This window comes from Triplophysa rosa, linkage group LG6 (assembly GCF_024868665.1).
Source record: "Triplophysa rosa linkage group LG6, Trosa_1v2, whole genome shotgun sequence".
NCBI classification, from domain to species: Eukaryota; Metazoa; Chordata; class Actinopteri; order Cypriniformes; family Nemacheilidae; genus Triplophysa; species Triplophysa rosa.
Window position 1 is genome coordinate 4,148,629 of NC_079895.1, and position 20,167 is coordinate 4,168,795.

Sequence of the window (20,167 nt, forward strand, 5' to 3'; positions counted from 1 at the left end):
GGGGGGGGGGGGGGGGGGCTGGGGAATGTGAAGGGGGGACTTGGTTGGAATACATGGTTGTATCAAAAAGCAAAAAAAAAACAAGTTGAGCAGGAAATGTCTGTTTAGTTGAAAGATTGTGAGCTGGTGCAGAGTCATTTCCTGTTTTGAGATCTGGCACTTTTTGAAGGAACAGATGACTTTCACCAAATGGGATGGATTTATAATTCAGCATCTCCCACATATCACACTCTGCTATTAATAGCACGCGACTATTTTCAGACTCATTTTCATAAGCAGAAACACTAATGAAAACACGATGAACCACAAGCACCACATAAACCTGGTGAATAAAAGGAAAGCGGATAACCTTAGATTATATACCTGAATGAAGAGAGAATATGACTGTTATAGTACACAAGACATTCATTATAACAACTATTACAAAACACACAGAATTACTTGATTCTGATTGGTCAGCTGTGACATTCAAAGATATGCTATTTTCTGATAACAACTGCTAAAACTAGTAACACAGGGTCAGCTGGGTACTGCGAGTTATCTTGACCTTACAAATTATTTACTTAGAAATATATTTAAACAAATATGGCTAATTAACAACGTACATGAAAATGACAAATGTTTAAACCAAATTGCATGTCCTTGACTTGGCTTTAAGCCACTTTTTTCCTTTGCATTAGTTACAAATGAGCTAAAAATATTTCAAATCATTTTTTGGTGTTTATTCTGCAATAACAAGGCTGTACATTGTGCCTTACATAAACCCTGTGAGGCTATTACACGACCACTTGCAAATCAATTAATAAAAGCAGAAATATTGAATTGAGTTTATAGTTTTATTGTATTGTATCATGTGGGGATACATCTGAGAGACGTGCAGCTATCAAAGCCATACAGAAAAAATGTAAGCCCGGTTTCACAGACAGGGCTTAAAGCGCCACGAAACCTGAGCGCTATTTTTGCCTTCCGAGTTTAAAAACCTCATCTGGCCAACGTCAAAAGATGTGACGTGGCGATGTACTATAGTGCATCGATGACGCGTCGGTGTCTCATTATTATTCATGAGACTGTGTTTTCTTGACCAATGAGAAGACATTTCTCCTAATTATTCATGACAGCGCCTTGTGATTGGAGCGCCCGTCTCCCATGCCGGAACCTTCGGCGTTTTTTAACGGCTCTCCTTCTCACAGCGTTCACACCCATTTTAATTGCATTTTTCAAAAATGACAGTGAGGTAGAATGTAGCTGAAAGGGGAGGTTTCGTGGTGCTTTAAGGCTAGGCCTAGACTATAATGAATATTTGAGCTGTCTTAACCGAAAATAACTTTCCCTGGCATATGTTAAAATGTATCAGTACCATTGTTTTGCCTCAGTATATGTACACCAGTTATGTGTTTTTCTAAAGCATTTTTATAAAATCGACTTAATTACCCTAATTCGATTAAGGCCTAGTCCCGGCTTAAGCTAAACCTTGTCTATGAAACCGGGCCTTAGAGTTTGGTGTTCATCAGGGGTGTAGCCAGAACTTTTTTTTAGAGGTGGCCAGGTAAGACCCAGTGATTTTATTAGGGTGACCAAAAAATCCTTACAGACAGAAATTCTTTAACTTCTACTGTAATTTACACCAATTCTTCATTACACACAGTTTGCTGGTCAAAAACATACACAAAGAGAACGTGAAGTAAACAATGTATTTGCAATGCTTTCATGTGCTAACATTATTTTAAAATAATTTGCTAGCTATCATTTGCAGTAAGTTAGCATTTTTTATCGAAAATAAACATTGCAGTACCCCAACTTAAACTTTCACGAAAATGTAATTAATTAATGAAATCCAGTTAAACAAGGCTGATTTTATTGACCTGATCCTTCTGCTCGCGATGAACTTTCATGGTACACAGACAGTACACTGTCACGGAGCGGTTAGCAGCTGTTCAGCTATAGCGCTCAGACTGTTTGCGTCAGCGTATGACATCATATTAACGCGAGAGTAATGTTCTCGTGTTACTTTCAGTGCATACGCTAAATGATCTGCGCAGCACTCCGTATTCGCACAACAGAGGTGGCCAGATAGATGGCCATCCACAGGGGTAGCCGTGGCCACCCATGGCCCCTGGTGTTCATGATTCAGAAACATCTGAGAATGTTGTGATTGACCAATCAGAATGAAGTATTACAGAGAGACATGAAACAATCTCTTAAAATTACACCAAGTAAGCAAACTCCAACATGAAAAACGATTAACAGCACTAAATCTAGTCTTAAATCAAGATGCGTATCCGTTCCTGCGTAAATTGTGTAAATCCACATCAGAGGTTTTGTTATTTTTAGACTCCTACACGAGAAAAGCCCTTTTCACCCTTAAAAACTACTCTATATAAAGTTATAACGATCCAGGCTGGAACACCGTGTCCATGTCACTCATGGGACACCTATTCACCTCACACTTGAAACGTTACCAAAATGTCCAGCAAAAATGAGTCCAAACACGAGTTTGTAACACGGCCAGTATAAACTGAAAAGTCATTTCATATGCAAAAACACGGTTCATAAATAATACAACAATGCCAATAAAAAAGTGGCTGACAGATTTTATAAAGAGCCCACAGCAGCACACAAACAATAGGTGAGGTCAACATGTTTCGTTCCACTCCTGAGTTGTTTCATCTCATAAACACAGAACTCGTGCTCTCCTCTCCATTTTCGACCCGCGATTTGTAAACAGTGCAGACGGAGTTACATACTCTGCTTTAAATGGGTAAACTTGAAGATCATGGATGGGGAAAGCCAGCGAGTTAACATAAATAAGCGCTACTTCGCATCGTAAGGTATGCCGTCCATCCACCAATCACAGGAGAGATAAGGCATGCTAAGTGAGTCACGACTAAAAAAACCCAACCACACAAACATGTCAAAGTGTAAACAGAACCTCAGATATCCAACTGCGACTTTGTTTTGAATCTTGTGTTATATAAGTGCAGCTGGGCGATATATTAAATATTCACAATGTGTTGGATTTTGCTGCCAATTTTCAACTAACATGGGATGCTGAATTTTTTAGGATCAAAATGAACAAAAGTGAATTATTGAGCAAGTACATAAAAGAAATAATCAAAGGTTACCTTCAAATGGTAAGCTTTTTTCCAACAGCTGTCGAGTGGAAACCATCCCCATTAATTTTTTTCATTAAACATTACTACTGGTCACCCTTAATGTTTGTTTGTTGGTTTTGGAAATATTTAACCAATAAAAAGTATTGAGAGCTTTGTAAATGTTGACAACACGGTGTTAAATTATGTAAAAAGATTCAGAGTTTTATCTATTTCCTGAAAAGTAACAAGTTAGTGGGTGCAATTCCTAGTAAATGCCTACAGTATGTGTTCTTAAGGGGCGTCTACAAATTATGCATTTTTGCTTTGAAGAACAGAATAAAATAGCATGTCCTCAGTTCAACTAAATTACTATTTTTAGCTCAAAACACGACAAGGGAGCAAAACAGTGATGTTAATAAACTTAATATGCCACTCCGCTCTGTTGTATGATCTCTCAATCTATGACAAATACCTAGAAGTCATCAGTTCATCCGTGAGCACCTCCTCTTCTCCTCCCACCCTGCTGCTATCCTCAAAACTGCCAACAAAAGATCTGAAAACGACTATTTTTAAACACTTCTAAAACACACGCTCTCACCATGACCTCTTTCTGTGTAAATGACAATGTCCCAGTTCCCACATCTCGCGCCAGATCTGACCGGTTCTTCGTCGTGTCCGTCCTCACGTCCCAAAGGCCCTGAACAAAAACAGGCCTGGGGCTCCAAGTCAAAAATGCCATAAACACAAACACATCAAACCACGTCCTAAGAAACATCCAACAATTATGAGCGATCCTTACACAGACCTAGTAACCATATCCATTCCAAACAAGACGATCAGGATATAGGTTTTAAAGATATCATCAAGCTCTAGTCATGAAACATTTGGCTTTCTCAAAATAACCTTTAATCTGCTATAGACAATATGTTGGTGAAAAAGCCCATCTGATTTTAAGAAAGAATGCCCGGCGACCTCAAAGTAATGTTATCTTGCCACCGAACAGTGATGTCATCGGCTTCAAAGCAGGCTTACTCAATTCTGGCACAACGAGCTGCTCTTTCTGAACCACACCTGCAATGTTTTCTTCCCAAGCTAGAAACACAATATCCACTTTGCTTCAGTGCCCTGGTGAATTGCCACCCTTACTGACCTTTAGAATTGGTCTTTTATACAAACCAAAAGCCAGGTCCGTGAAATAACATGGCATACTGACGCAGTCCTCCATTGTGATATTGTTTTAAAGATCAGGGTATCTATCAAAGAAAAGGTTACTTTTTACCCCTCCTATTGGTCCCTAACAGACAACAATACAACGCTGCTACAGATTACAGACTTAATCTTTGAGAAGATCAAGCGTCTGCATAAAGAACCATCAGATTTCTCTCTCAGGAATGCAAACATGAACGAAGGGGAGTTGAGAAAGTTCAATACAAACGGGTGAAAGCTTTTGTGTGGCATAAGTCAAAAATAGCATGTGTGTGCGTCTCTGTGACGCTGTCATGCACTGACCCACAAATTCAGGCTTGTGTAGCTATGGAACCGCATTCTTATACAATAAATTGTTAGTACAATGGTCAAAGGAACACTTCACTTAAAATTAAAATTCTGTCTTAATTTACAAACCGTCGAGTTGTTGAAACTCTGTCTTTGTTATGATGAACAGACACAGAGAAAGATATGTGGAAGAATGCATGTCAGTAATGGGCACCATTGACTACCATAGCAGGAAAAATTGCTTTATAAATGTCTTTGTTCTGTTGAACACAAAAGAAGATATTTTGAAGAATGTAGGAAAGCAAACAGTTCTGGGGCACTTTTTTCCTACTATGGTAGTCAATGGTGGCCAAGAACTGTTGGTTACAAAAATTCTTCCAAATACCTTTCTCTGATTCATTAGAACAACGAAATCTGTACAGATTTGGACCAACTTGATGGTGAGTAAATGATGACAGAATTTTTATTTTGGGGTGAACTGTCCCTTTAATATAGGGGCTATGATGAAAAAGCACTGTGTGAAACAGGATTAAGTCTCATATCAGTTTTGCTTCTTATAGCTTAGAAACAGATCATTGAAGAACAGCAGACAGCGTTTCTAGAGGCTAAAACCATCTCTTTGTTATGAAACCAGAAGAGTGTTCCCCAGAGAGCTGAAAATCAATCTCTTCTGATCATTCGAAGATCCTTTGTTTAGAAAATGTGACACAGTGCTTACAGTAATGGCACTTTGGATAATTCTCTCACTGCGCCTGCATTCGAGGCTTTTTCCACTTGTCTTCAGACAGCAAGAAAGAAGATTGACCGTGACAATAAATTCAGGCGACATCAAATTCTTCTGTCCACAGGAGATTGAGCAGCTGGCACATCGTCCGGAAGTTTCTGTCGCCTAATGATCTGAAAAGTCTCAAGAGTACAAGAGATTATTCATGTCGCTATTCTCCTGTCTACATCTTTCATCCCAGTTCTGGAGCAGTTACATTGTACATTACCACAGTTTTTCAACTGGTTTCACAGGACCAAAATTTAAAGGCACCCTCATGTGATTTCAAACCTGTATGACTTTCTTTCTTCTGCAGAACACAAAAGAATATATTTTGAAGAACGTTGGTTACCAATTTTTTGGGGGGGCGAACTATAACTTTAAATAAGTGACCACCCAACAGAGAACCAAAATTGTTTATCATAAAAAAACTCAACGAACGTAACGATTTACAATTTTATCTTTGACAATCCATATGTTTATTTACACATAGTAGGGATGGGCATTTTTGATCACATTTCATTTCGAGTACTGGACAGGTTTGAAAAACGAGTACTCGATTAATTGGGGGCAGGGTGTGTCCCTCATGATGACAATGATAAGATTTTAATTACAACACTGACACGAAAATTTATGCTGATAAAACTATGACAAGGTTGAGTAATTCATTAAATCAACACTGTTAGATTATTAAAAATTCACTATCAATGTTTTTGAAAATACAGTAAACATTTAAAAGAAATACCAGCCGGTGAAGCTTTTGCTTTTGCATTAGTTTTAAAACATCATGCATTGGATTGAACGTTTAAAATGTTTAGCACAAAATTGTTTAAACTGCCTATTGGTGCTGTCTTTGACACTTTCAACAATATTCAATGTTTACAATTATCTGTACTTTTGTATCTTCACCAAAATTATCTCAATAATATAAAATATTCCAAATAGCACGCAGCCCTATAGCTACAACATCAAAATTACTCAACAGTACACTGTTACCAGACTGACTGAACCACACAAATTACAAACAGCGCGACTTTAAACATTAAACATATTGCACAGCATCCTCATTTTGATGCCCACAAAAGACATGTTCAGCAGATTTTAATAGAAAACTAAACTGAATCTGTGACGCTATCATTCACAAAGAGTTACAAATCCTCTGCACTTGTGTATTCGATTACTAAATATCATGGCTAATTTGATTATGCTTTAAGCAAACACTAGAAGCGTAGTATTTTCACAGTAGTTTAACATATCAGAGGCAGATTTGTGTCCTCTTGCTTTGCTGCACACAACTGGCAAAATGGCTACCCGTGAAATGGGGTGGGGAGAGTGCCAGATAGTAGATCTTAAGACTTCACGAAAGTTACAAGGAAGAGGAGAAGAGCTTCTGACACAGCTATTGCAAAACCCAAAGAACGAAACAGGGAAGTGTGGAATGCGGACAGCAATCGAAGGGTTAATGATGTTATCTAACTGCTGAATCAGCACAGTGCGTGTAATGCAATAAAGTCAGTGATTTTCTTGTTTCAACACAATATGCCTTAAGGTGTATGACAAAAATGCAGAAAAAAAACATTGTTTTGTGAAGAATTTAGCAATTCTCTTTCTAGATCATTACGTCTTTTTTCATTACAGAATAATTTAGTTTAAATGTAAACAGAACGCAAAGAACGCAAACTAATATGCCAACGCGTATGTCATTCAAATACCTTTTTTTTAAAAATACAACGTTTTTTGGTTCCCAACCCTATAATTTCCTTTGATCAGATTGCAGCCTCTAGTCACCCAAAATATAGATAACTATATTCTTGACAGAACAGCAAGAGACCAAAATAAATGATACAAGCTTGGGCCTGTTGTTAAAGGTCCAACCACAGAGACACACCATGTACCAGCATTATGATAAAACTGTTTAATCATTACCCTGAACAAGGTCAGCGGTTCCCAGGGTTTCAATTTGCGCAGTGTGAAACAAACATATGGAGCACACAGGGTGTTAGCCTGAGCCTGGGTGTCAGTCAGGAACAGGTGAGGCTTCAATTTCATACCTTTCGGGTCAAATCTTTAACTCACAGCACCGCACAGACCTTCAAATGAGTGAAAGACACGGCGGAAGTTTTAACTTGAACAATCGGTTTTACTTTTCATACCACAAAAACGCACACACACCCTCGCGGACAGCAATGACATTGGACCCAGAGGAGTGCTGGCTCAGATCCCAAGAACTGGGCCGGGGCTCAGGATCTGATTATGGAAGAAATATGGAATGCAATTTGATGAGATAAACACAAGAAAGATCCATCTGATGGCCACGCTTCCACAGAACCATGCTGTAAACATCTCAGCACAAGGTCCTGATAGATCATGAGAGAGTATGCAGAACAAGGAAGTACAAGTGCTACATATTTAACCGCAATTTAAAATGAATTTCTAGAGTAGGCAGGAAAATTTTTTGTTCTGACTTGAAACTGAATGAGCCAAATGCAAAGATCTGTACCAGTATGGAAAGCTACTGCGTTGCTCGGCAACCATAAACAGCCTATAAAGGGGTACACTATAGACGGTTTCATCAGATGCACCCGCTTGGCCCGAAGTTAACTTCTGGTGGATTATAATACAACAATTTATATTTAATTTAATTTATATTAATTTAAATTAATATTTGATTTTGTAATAAAAATTGTATTAAATAAACAATTTGGTAAATGGGTCGTGTAAGTTCTTCTACTGGTAACCCAAAATAATACTGGCTAGACATACTTTTAACTTGCTAGCTAATGTAATTTACTTGTTATTTATTTTGCTTGTTTTTAGAAATAATCTACAGGGACTCTCTTCTTTGTGGATGTGTACCAGTAGTTAAAGTCCCCGTGAACCGGATGTTGCGATCGTTTTTACTTCCGTATTCTGACACATTTCAGAGTGAAAAGGAATTTCAAAGGAGAAAATTAGTGGGCGTGGCTTGCATTTTTCACTGCAAATTGATTGGTTGTGTAAAAACAGCTGGCGCATTGATTTTGAAATGAAGCTGGCAGCAGACTGATAGTTGAAGGGGAGGAGTTAACGGATGCTCCGGCCAAGCCGTCTAATTTATGTCATTTGAGATGGATAGTCATTTCAGGGCGGAAGTGCATTTTCAGATTTTAATTGAAGATTATGAGGGTACATGAGTTTTAAAAAGAAAATGAACCACATTGATAAGCTATTTACTATAAACGCTGCAATATTTCATGAAAAATAAGAATTGTCATTTTTAATTTCACTGGGACTTTAATTTTGGGCCACAAAAACGTGCATGTACACTTGCACATTAACACCGTGTCTACACCGGATGCAGCACGATAAGGGACAATAGAACGAATTAGAACCCATTATCATTTTAAAATTTGTCCACGCGACAATCCCATTAGAAGAAGCTGTGTGTCACGTCGTATAGCGCCGCGTCCGGTGTAGACACGGTGTAACGTTTGTTTATGCTGTTGCTTTGAAACTTTGAAGTTGTGGCGGATTTCTATAAGAAAGCATCACTCATTGCCGTACTGTACGGCCTTTAATGGGACGAAAGTTTTGACATCATTTCATTTTATAAAAATAATTTAAAATTCGATTGAACTTAAAAAATTAGGACAGCAAAAATCAGGGCACTTGAATTAAGGAGCCCCTTACTGTCTTATATGCACATGTTTGGAAAAAAGAACACAAAAGTAAACTGATCACAGCATTAACATTACATTGGTAATGTTTCAGTTCTAAGAAACAATAATGTGTCATGTTTTCAGCCTAAGCAAATGCTCTACTCTTCAGCACAATGGTAACCTCCTAAAACCACCAACAGAACAAAGAAATCTTTTAAATACCAACAAAACAGAATACTGAACATTAATAAGTCTCATTCTTATCTCATCTTCATTAAAAAAGCATAAAATAACACTTTATTTTGACATTTACAATCATTATTCAGTCAAATGCAAAGCATGATGGGAACTGGCAGTTGCGACAACATTTTTAAATAATTCGTGTTGAATCAACATGTTTAAATCACGTAAACTGAACATGAAACAAAGTGAAAAGGTTTTTCACCATTTTACCAACTTGATTGAAACGTGTTCTTTCAAAATGAAAACATTGTGTTAAACCAAAAAGTTACCATTTTAAGTCAGTTTAACATGATGCAATCATGTTAAAGTGTGAATTCTCATAAATGGCATTAAATCAAAATGATTTGTTCAATTAAAATGAACAGCATCAAAAAAATCATTTTTTTGAGTGCATATTGCCATTGCTGCTATTTTAATGCACAGCCTTTTGTGACTTAATATTTTAGCAAGCACCAGCCTTGTTCAAAACCACAACAACAAAACCACAAAACAAAAAGTAAACTTCTGACTTTCCAAAGTTTCCAAATGCTTCACCTGTCATTAGAACCCAAGCAACATCTTGGTCCTTTTAGCGTATTAACACATTTTAATGTAGCACTCTATACTTCAACAGTTAAGAGAGCGCAGTACATACTGTACTACAAGACAGCGTCATGTTCCTCATATGTGCAAGCAGTCTTTAAACCCTCTTGAGGTTTTAGTAAGCAGGGACTGTTTGCAGGCTAACTTCATTTCCTGTGAACAAAGCCCCCGATAGCCATTCACATCACCCACAAAGGACCTTTTCTCTCTGCAGCGTGACTCTTTAGCCTCATACACGACAGAAAAACAAACCATTTGGAACAAAGCGCTCCTGCATTAATCTTCTTGTTTGCAAGATGGTTCAACTGCATCGAGCGAAGTGTGAGACCACATTGTTTCTCAAGATGTTAAAAAACACCCACACACAAAACATTCAAACTTGTACTTTTGTAACATTAAAACAACACAGACTTCCTTTCTTTCTAAAACAATAACGCAGCATCTGCTGTGGGCGCACAACCTCTGTTTTGCAGGTCTAATACAGGTAGGTTACAGCTGACGGCTTATGTAATTCTTATTCTTCCATACATGGTTCTGGAGCAGCAGGTCATCAGGCCAAACCAATCTAGATGGAATCAAAACCCGGGAAGGAACAGCAACACGGATTTGCATGAAAAAAAGTGTTTTAATGCTCTTCAATACAGTCAAACTGCCTACTGTAAATAACTGTACGGTGCTAAGGAAACAGAGCCACACCTTTTGTTTAGTTTGTCTAACACAGTTTCCATGAAAAGCAGTTCGAGACTTGTTAATACTAAAACTGACGCAGCTCAGTATTCCAACCTGCTGCTACTTGTTAAAGGAACAGTTCATCCAAAAATGACAATTATCCTTCTTTGGTTTCATGTCTAAAATAGCACTTTCACATACGTCATGCGATGCAAACGTCACCGGTTATCAAATTTCCTCAGACCTATTGCAATGTGAAACGCGTGAATAATGTGACAAATTAGATTTATGAACAATTAGCAAAATATTCTCAGTGAACAATGGCCCAAATGCAGTCTTAAAGTTACACTTACGTTGTGTTTGAGCAAATGGCACTATTTTGGATAAACTATTCTTTTAGGTGAATATAGGGCATGCTCTCACCGCTGTGGCAGGAATGCAGTAAATCACGTGACAGTACACGGATTCACTCATGTTAACTCTCACACACACACATTTGTCAGTTGTGTTTACACCTCACATATGTTATCTTAAGAGACAGTGTAGAGCACTCCTGACTTTAATGTTTGCATGAAGCAGACCTGCCCAACTTTCAACATTCACATAAAACGATAAAAGTCATGTAAAGGAAAGAGTGGAATGCACTTTTAAGGAGACTTAAAAACCACCAGACTAAACTGACAATGAATGAGCGCTTCAAAACTAAGCTGAGTTTTTTTGAATACCTCAAAAATAATTCAATTAGGCTACTATTTATTGACAAGGTGTGATCATAAAATAAAATACCTAAACACGGCTTCCACTTCAGGTGAACCGACCAAACCAAAAACCAGCCAAAAACTAGCAATAAATGCAGAATGAAATGCAAGTGAGACTACACAATATTCACAATAAAATAAGTTTCATTCCCAAAAACACATGAGGTTACAACAAAACATCAACGCAATTTATTATAAAAAATGCATTAGACTCGAATCATGTTCATAATGCCATTCGATTCTCCTTTCCAGAACATCCATGCAAGGCTGTATAGATTTTGCCTTAATCTACTACTGTATACTACACAAACTTTGCTTGACATGCAAAGCAACTCTACTGTTAATAAACCTTTGAGATTAACGCGCGTTTATTGCGTATTAAAGCAAGAGCTTTAACTCTATACATCTTGAATCGCTGAATTTCAGTCAGTCAGCGTGTGCAAAACTTCACCAGAGCAGCTACGGCATGAAAGCGAAAATTATTTTAAAAAAAATAAACAATCGAGTAACAATAGACAGTGCAAGTGTACCGGCCCCCAAAGAACAAGAACGAAAAACTTGATCTCACCATCTCTGGGCAGGACGTGGTGTTGATAGCGCGTTGAGAGTTACAAAGTATCTAGCGCACCGAGGCATCTGCCAAAACTATTCCAAAACTTCATGAAGTACGATGCTTCCGCTTCCGGAAACAGAGTGAAAAGTAACGTAACATGGGCGAGACAAACCCAAAAGTACGCCTGGCCTGAAACCTGCTGGAAGAAGGTATGCAGTGCACTGATCCCAAAACAGTTAGGCTACGATTAATCTGATGGCGTTTAATCACTGAACATTTACATTATTTGTAAAGAGAAGTCCGAGATTGTTAACTTTAGAATAACCTTCTAACCTTTTTTATATTTAAATCATGTACATATATATATAGTGTATGCCTATACGTTAATAATAATGTGAAAATAATTAATAATAATGCCTACATATAATTATAATTTGGGGGTTGTTGTAGGCTAAACTGTCCGACCAGTATGTCACGATATTAAAAACCTTAGCTGTGTTCCTTTTTAAGTAGCCTATTTTGGGGAGGAATGTAACCCGATTTGAGTTTCAGATTTGTATAATATAGCCCACTATACGTCACACGTACACAACACACGTACAATGTGTACAATTTACTCTGCTATACACAGTGGTGGTATGAAACATTTATTTTTACAAAGCAAATAATTAAACGAACAGTTGTAAATCTACCGATTTAAGGAATTGTTACATCACCGAGCAGGCAAGGACGTGGTTATGCATCTGCGATGATGCGTCAGTGATACAGATCTAACCCGCAGACTGTAAAACCACAATCTGTCTTATTTGCGACAATGCGTGATGGTCAAAGTGTGTACCTTCTGAGCCGATGGTAAGGGCTATCCATCAAGACAAAATGAGCATGTTGTGTTTTCAACAGGAAAGACACATAATATGATTACTTCAGTCGACATTAAGTGTTCCAGAATAATTCACAAAGAATGATTAATTAAAAAACAATGCGTTCAGTGACACTTGCTTCAGTGATGGTTGTTTGTTTCAGCAAAATTGAAATAATTGCTAATTCAGTTCGATTTTATTGCCAACATTTCTCAGTGGGATTTTAATTACAGTTCTTTTGCCGTAAAACAGATGGCAAGAGGTGTGTTCATCTTATTACCCCGTGGATGGTTACAACTTGATTTATGGACCACAGTCAGTATTTTTGAAACAATATCTCATATGAACGATTATCCCTTTGAAATTATGAATGCTAAAATGTGAAATACAAGTATGTCCATCAAACTTATGTTATTTAATAAGAAGTTACAGGTGTGCTGTTAGCAGAATAAGTTCACAATACAAAACATATAGCATGCAACTTCGGAACTGCATGAGTTTAAATTGTATTACTTTTAATAAAGTTTATTACGTTATTGATTGCCCAAATTGAGCTGATTACCTTAAAGGTGTTCCTGTGAGCTATCATTCACAATGTCATTCCACAATAGGGTGAAAGATTATTGAGAGTTTATATCAAGACATTCTATTCTATTCTATTCTATTCTATTCTATTCTATTCTATTCTATTCTATTCTATTCTATTCTATTCTATTCTTACGTACAGGATTGGAAAAAATGTTGAGGTATGATAGTGAAGAATGCTTGTTTTCCGTTTAACCAGAAGATGGCGCTTGTGTCAATGATTAGATTCGGTGTCGGGATAATTTTTGGATACATATCTCATACACAGTGTGTAAACTGAGTATTTAGCGCTACAAGAATGGCAGACACCAAATTATTCACTATACATTTTGAATAATATATTATATATGTAGAAAATAAAGTAAAGCGAATTTGTTTCGCTTATTTATGCACGATTTAGCCTATTTATTTGTTTAGTATATATATTAGATTTGTAAAGCATAAATTAGAATTTTGTAAATATTTGCAAAATCATTTATAATGCACTCATTTATAATTCGTAGAATTTTACAAATGCTATTTCAAATGATGGGCTAAAACATGTCTGTTGAGAAGTGAAGTAATTTGTTTCATTTATATTCAGCATTTTATAATAGTTTTCATTTGCAACATTAATAATCATTGTATTAAAATAATGCTAAACAGATTATTAATTCGAATAAGCAGGCACGCGTTAATGTAAATTCTTAATTGAAATAACAACGAATATGTTCAATATTAGACTATACTGTTTGTTAACGACTAATGGAAATTATTATAAAGTGACGTTTTTATTTTACTGTCGATTTTAACGTTAGTTTATGACGTTTTAACGTTAGTGTATAAAATGTTAAAAAAAAAACGATCTTTAAAACCAGGTTCAAGGTAGCACAAGGTAGCCGTAATTGCCCCGAGGGGACACATTGGCCCCATATGCAGCAGGTGGCCTTACCTGCAACCCAAACGGGCCCTTTAACTAGAGAAACAGAATGAACAGATGGGTCACCAGCCAAAATGAGTGCCACTGCATGATTTATTGCGCCAAAATACCAAAGAACTAATCAGCGGACAAACTAATTAATACAAATCTGCATTTTTGCATAAGCAATGAGAGCAACGAGACTCGCAATGAAATAGACACAGAGAGAGAGGAGAAATGTATTCAGGTGGAGGGAAATTGGTTTGGATGCACAATTCTTGTCGAAGAAAATATCTGTTGGTTTAGGCAGATGTTAGGTCAAATCAATAATAAATATCAGTTTGACCTCATGTTGTGTGTGTGGGGTCATCTTAATATAAAAATATAAATATTTGCTTTAAAGCTTTGCGTAATTTACGTTTTTTCTACTCAGATCCACCTGGAATATAATCGTTGTTTTTTATGAAAATCGTTGTCCCTTTCTTTTTGATCGTCTCATTAAACGCAAATGTACTTTATGCAACGATACAGCCAGACAAAGAACATTTTAGGAACCTTTATTTTTTATGAGTGTATTAAAAGTAGTGCCAATATGCTTAGTTTAGGCAATAATAAATGCATAGCAGAAGCATGAACTAATCGTCACACAACTCTGATGTGTTCTCTCTCTCTCTCTCTCCCTCGCTCTCTTTCTCTCTCTCAGCTCTGAGTTGCTGTTTGTGGTGCTGAAATCACCCTCATCACATCCTTTGGTTTGCATGGCAACACAGAGATACAGACAAGCAAACAGACGGCTCCCTTACGGACCTTTGCCCGGCGCAAACTTGTCGATTTTTATGAGAAAGATTAGCAGCACTCAGAGCCCCCGCGTGTCCGTGGACACTTCACGGTTACCTGGTTATCAAATGTCTGCGGTAGGCCACGAACAGATGTCAGGGAGAGATAACCACAGATAGGCAAACACTGGAAAGAAACATTTTTCACGCATGAAGAAACAGCATGGGAGGATATAGGCGAGAAACTGAAATCAAACTTTTCTCGTAACATTCAGGTAGAGAAAAAACACTGTCGTTCGATTAACATCTGTAAAATGCAATCTTATTTAAAATAAGTTCTTATGGTGAAGAAGAGTTAATTGATTTTATTTAGCAAACCTAAATTCTAACGGTTCCTTGACATGTTCATTTATGCTGATTTCAAAGAGTATGAAACGAAGAAACAGTATTAGATGCATAGCATTTTTATAGACGGTTTTTCTAAATAATTGTTGTCATGGAGTGATCATTCATTTTACGCAACCACTTGTCAATTTTCAGAGTTGGTCTGATGTGTTCCTGCTGATATGAAATAATGCCACATTATGCCACAAGTTTTTAATTTTTATCACATCACAAATTTACGCTCCACATGCATTTAAATTACTCATGTCTTATTCCCTCATTTATTTACTTGTCTGTCCAACGGTCATCGTGTTGATCTCTCTTTTTAGGGGGGTTTGACGGGGCAATAATATTAAATTGAATAGAAAACAGCAGATTTCGGACATTGGATCAGTTTAGTGAGGCGTGAAACAGGCTTTTTGTCAGTGCGCGTGCAGCTCGCGTGCCGACCGGCGTTGAAGAGGGGGACTCATTATCGGGGTCTCGAGCCAGATTTTGCAATTACTGTTTACAATCAATATTACGAGAGATTTTAGATTACAATCTAAAGAAAAGACGAGAAAGATTAGAGACAAAAATCAAATAATTTCTTCAACAATCCATACATTCTTAAGTTGTTTAAGACATAAATAGTGTAATGTCTGTCATTTCTTCTACGACTTGCCAAAAGTGAACACACAAAATTAAAATGTGTTTATTATTTTCAAATAGGCTAATAATAATAATAATAATTTTCATTGCATTAGACAGGACACTATTGTCCCTAAGTGCTCTTCCTGTAACCAAAATAATAATAATTAGTGGCAAAACCTATTAAGTGATTATGAGCTAATTTATGAACACTCATAAAGAATTGTGCACATTAAGACAAGGAAGCACACACGTATGCAACGGGATGCGTCGACAGAAGTGATGGTCGTGATTGAATGTGTCCCACGCTTGAAAGAGTTAATCCATCCTGCGGGTACAAACAGGTCCACGGAGTCTCTAACTGGCGACAGATGGCCACTTTCTTTCGGCCACAAAGGGATGGAATACGGAGCTCTAGCGAATACAAATGGAAGAGATCACGTGACGCTTGAGGCCGTTTTCCTGACGTAGTCGGCCATATGGCGCGTGCCGGGGGAAGGGGCGGGGCCAGATGCCAATCACGGGCGCGGGGTGGGATTGTGGAGGCAGACTCAGACATCCACTCGCATCTTCCAGCATCAGCAGCACCGCTATATAACCAGAGCATCCCATCGGCGCAGCCACATTAGTCTACAATCCGCAGGACTTCCCACACCACGAGGGGCATGAAACTGTCATAACAAAAACATTCAACAAATCTGAGGTATGTTTTATCTTTATGCTCGTTCTTATATCTGTGTTGATATTTTCATCCGATAGATATCATGAAAAGATTTTAGCTACGTATGATGAGAGCATTGCTTTAAACCTAGTTGAATGGAAGTTTGGTTTTAAAGAGCGCATAATATGTTGCATTAGTATAAAATAGGATATACATTTAGAGTACAGATTACAGATAAAATAATATCAGGTCTTGTACTGTATGAATTTCTAAACTGCATGCCGTATTGTATGCTACAGCTATATTTTGACAAGTGTCAAAAGAATAATTTTCCTGTTAATAGACTATTAAAGCCTAGCCTACTCTAAATGTGAAAATGTGAAAATCTATGTAGATTATATTATTATAAATAAGAACAAAACTATTTGAGAGTCAAATTTCAACGGTAAAAAATCAAGTTTACTAATTCTTAATGTAGTTTTTAACATTTTTATATTAAATTTGATTAATTACGGGTGACGTCATCGTAAGTAACGCTCCTCAACTAATTAAAACCCTAATTTTAATTTAAACATTATCAACTGATCAAACAAATAAATAAATGTCTGGTGGCGTTACAGAAAGCAGCAATTATAGATCCACAGGTTATGTTGTTGAATTTCTGGAAGAAAAAAAATCTGTGAAAAAAATATCCTTATGCTTAAGAATGGAGTTGCTCTCCTGTGCAAAACAATAAAAGAAAAAATACAGAGAAATGGGCGATGATAAATGAATGTAAAGGGGCACAGTTGTTGATGGTTCACTCACAGGCTCCATCTTTTACTTCGCAGAATTCAAACATGACGAAATCGTTCACCGAGGAAAGCATGATGCTTGATTCTCAAAGCACCACAAACTGGACGGACAAGTGTCACAGCAGTGCCCAGGACGAGCGAGAAGTAGAGGAGATAAACGAGCCCATGCAGAAAGACATGGAGGACGACGAAGTGGGACTCAACAGACTTGAGGAGGAGGATGACGATGATGAAGAAGAAGAGGAAGAAGACGGGGATGACACAAAGCCCAAAAGACGAGGGCCCAAAAAGAAGAAGATGACTAAAGCACGGGTGCAGAGATTTAAGATGAGACGCATGAAGGCAAACGCCCGGGAGAGGAACCGCATGCACGGGCTCAACGATGCGCTCGAGAGTCTGCGCAAAATTGTGCCGTGTTACTCCAAAACGCAGAAGCTGTCCAAGATCGAAACGCTCCGATTGGCCAAAAATTACATTTGGGCCCTTTCTGAAACCTTGAGGTCGGGAAAAAGTCCGGATTTGATGTCTTTCGTGCAGGCCTTGTGCAAGGGTTTGTCGCAACCGACAACCAATTTGGTTGCAGGATGTCTCCAACTGAACCCCAGAACTTTTTTGCCCGAGCAGAGTCAGGAGATGCCTCCTCATATGCAAACAGCAAGTGCTTCCTTTTCCGCTCTTCCCTACTCCTACCAAACGCCTGGTCTTCCCAGTCCCCCTTACGGTACAATGGACAGCTCTCACATCTTTCACGTGAAGCCGCACGCGTACGGGAGCGCACTGGAGCCGTTTTTTGAAACCGCGCTCACGGACTGCACTAGTCCCTCGTTTGATGGACCGCTTAGCCCACCTTTGAGCGTCAATGGGAACTTTTCCTTCAAACACGAGACTTCCTCGGAATTCGAGAAGAACTACGCCTTTACCATGCACTATCAGGCGGCGGGTATGGCCGGAGCGCAGGGACACGGGTCTCTTTACGCGGGCACTACGCAACGCTGTGATATACCGATGGACAACATTATGTCTTATGAAGGTCACTCTCATCACGAGCGGGTCATGAACGCCCAGCTGAACGCGATATTTCACGAATCATGATTCTAGTGAACATTTTTGGGACTTTGTCATTATTGCTCGCCATGGTATTCTGTTATCGCCGATGCAAAAAGAGCAACAACATTATATGCTTAATCTTATGTACGTATTTATTGTTGTTACTGCCTTTAGGAGAAAAGAGAATTCCCATATTCTCGTTCACCTTATGTATTGTATTCTATAGCGCTTCTACGTTGCGGTCACAGGTGGGAAGGCGTGACCTTCTTCAGAATGTGTTACTTATCCATGCTACAAAATCACAAGCAATAATTTGGAAACTATGCAATTTTTAATCGAATACTGGGCCAATCATAGAAATTAATAGAGATTGCTATATTTTTCAACCTATTACATTTTACTACTTATCTAACCCATACTGAATTATTTTGTTGTGATTTTGTATAGAATTGTTAATTTTTATAAATCCCTGCACCATTCCATGCAAGCCCCATGTTAATGTTTTATAAAACTGATTTATCTCTTGTTTATATAAAACATTACTCAAGTAATAACCAGCAGGCAAGTGCTTAATAAATATGTTGCCTTTGCTACTGTAAAATCATGCAGAGTTGCACAATTCCGAGCCATTGAATCCCGTCTATAAAGTTATGTTCTGCTTACAATCAGCCATTCTTTATCATTTCAGTGGACAATGTCGACTTGCTTGTCTGCTGGGAAACAAATGTTGGTGTTAGAAGAGGCTCAGTGTTGTACATAAAAGCTTGACTATCACCTTTTAAATTCACCCTGTGTAAATGCTGAACGAGAGGCCTGTCTTTCTAAGATGGAAAATAAATAATGGACTGAATTGGTCTGCTCAAACTATTCGTTTATTTTCGACTCAAATGTTACTGTTTGCGAAGGAACAACAAACAAAACAAAACAAAAAATATGCAACCAAAATAAGGTTTGCTTTAAGTTATTCTAGTTTTGTTGAGACTGTTGTGTTTGTGTTTATCAGCTCAAGAGATTTAAGTAATAAAACAAATGTTTACCATTATTATAGTCATCTGTGTAGAATATTTTAATAATGCATTACATAACCATCGAGCACACTCACTAAAATAAATTATTTATAGTTATATATAGCTTGTTTAGATATAAGGAAACAACACAAATATTTTATACTTCTTTCTTCACGTTGTCACAAAACCATTGTTACACAATGTTATCAAATGCTTTCAGTTTATGAAAGTGTGGGTTTGACTGCTGAAACAAACTAAAAGCTTACATTTTGCAATATAGATTTCTAATATGCCTGTCCTGAAATATTAATAAAGAGGCATCGCACTCTGTCTTAAATGATATCCATTGCCAGTATCACAAACCTTAAGCCAGTGTATCGATTTGCTCGTTCAGTGGGTAATACGAGGATTTCGGGTACCTGCAAGAAAAAACCAAGCGTTTTGGCAGGGGGGCAAATATTGCGCCAAAGTATACGAAAAACAAACAGGTGTATGTATAACCAAGAAGTGGTAGAAGTTTTCTCTGAACTAGACGACAGTTACATTACCGGAGACGTGGCGTTTTATGCCAATATATCGCTGCAGCGCAGAAATTCCCAAATGGCATTTTACAGAGATTTCCATTTTTAAATGCATGTATGCATACACTGAATTATCTAATATAGCAAAATAGAGAACAATTAATTTCTTCACAATTTGTTTGGTTGTTTTTAATCCACAATTGTCTGGAACC

The 20,167-nt window shown here is 37.7% G+C and overlaps 3 protein-coding genes across 5 annotated transcripts in view; 2 read left to right on the forward strand and 1 right to left on the reverse strand.

The window, feature by feature from the left end:
- The window catches only part of itprid2 (ITPR interacting domain containing 2), a 35,018-nt gene extending 23,099 nt beyond the window's left edge, over positions 1-11,919 (reverse strand). The window contains exon 1 of one of the 3 annotated variants that reach the window (XM_057336639.1): positions 11,808-11,919. The gene's annotated coding sequence lies outside the window, so the exon portion shown is untranslated. Of the gene's footprint in view, positions 1-5,304; positions 5,573-11,807 lie in introns of those variants that run through there. The other 2 variants (XM_057336637.1, XM_057336638.1) reach the window with 2 other exon arrangements.
- Positions 1-20,167, forward strand: part of dnajc10 (DnaJ (Hsp40) homolog, subfamily C, member 10) — a 255,365-nt gene that overhangs the window by 190,211 nt on the left and 44,987 nt on the right. The gene's annotated exons all lie outside the window — the stretch shown is intronic.
- Positions 16,440-19,470, forward strand: neurod1 (neuronal differentiation 1). Its single transcript, XM_057336660.1, has 2 exons — positions 16,440-16,628; positions 17,417-19,470. Exon 2 carries the CDS (start codon positions 17,426-17,428, stop codon positions 18,470-18,472), a length of 1,047 nt encoding a protein of 348 aa, XP_057192643.1. The 5' UTR covers positions 16,440-16,628; positions 17,417-17,425; the 3' UTR covers positions 18,473-19,470.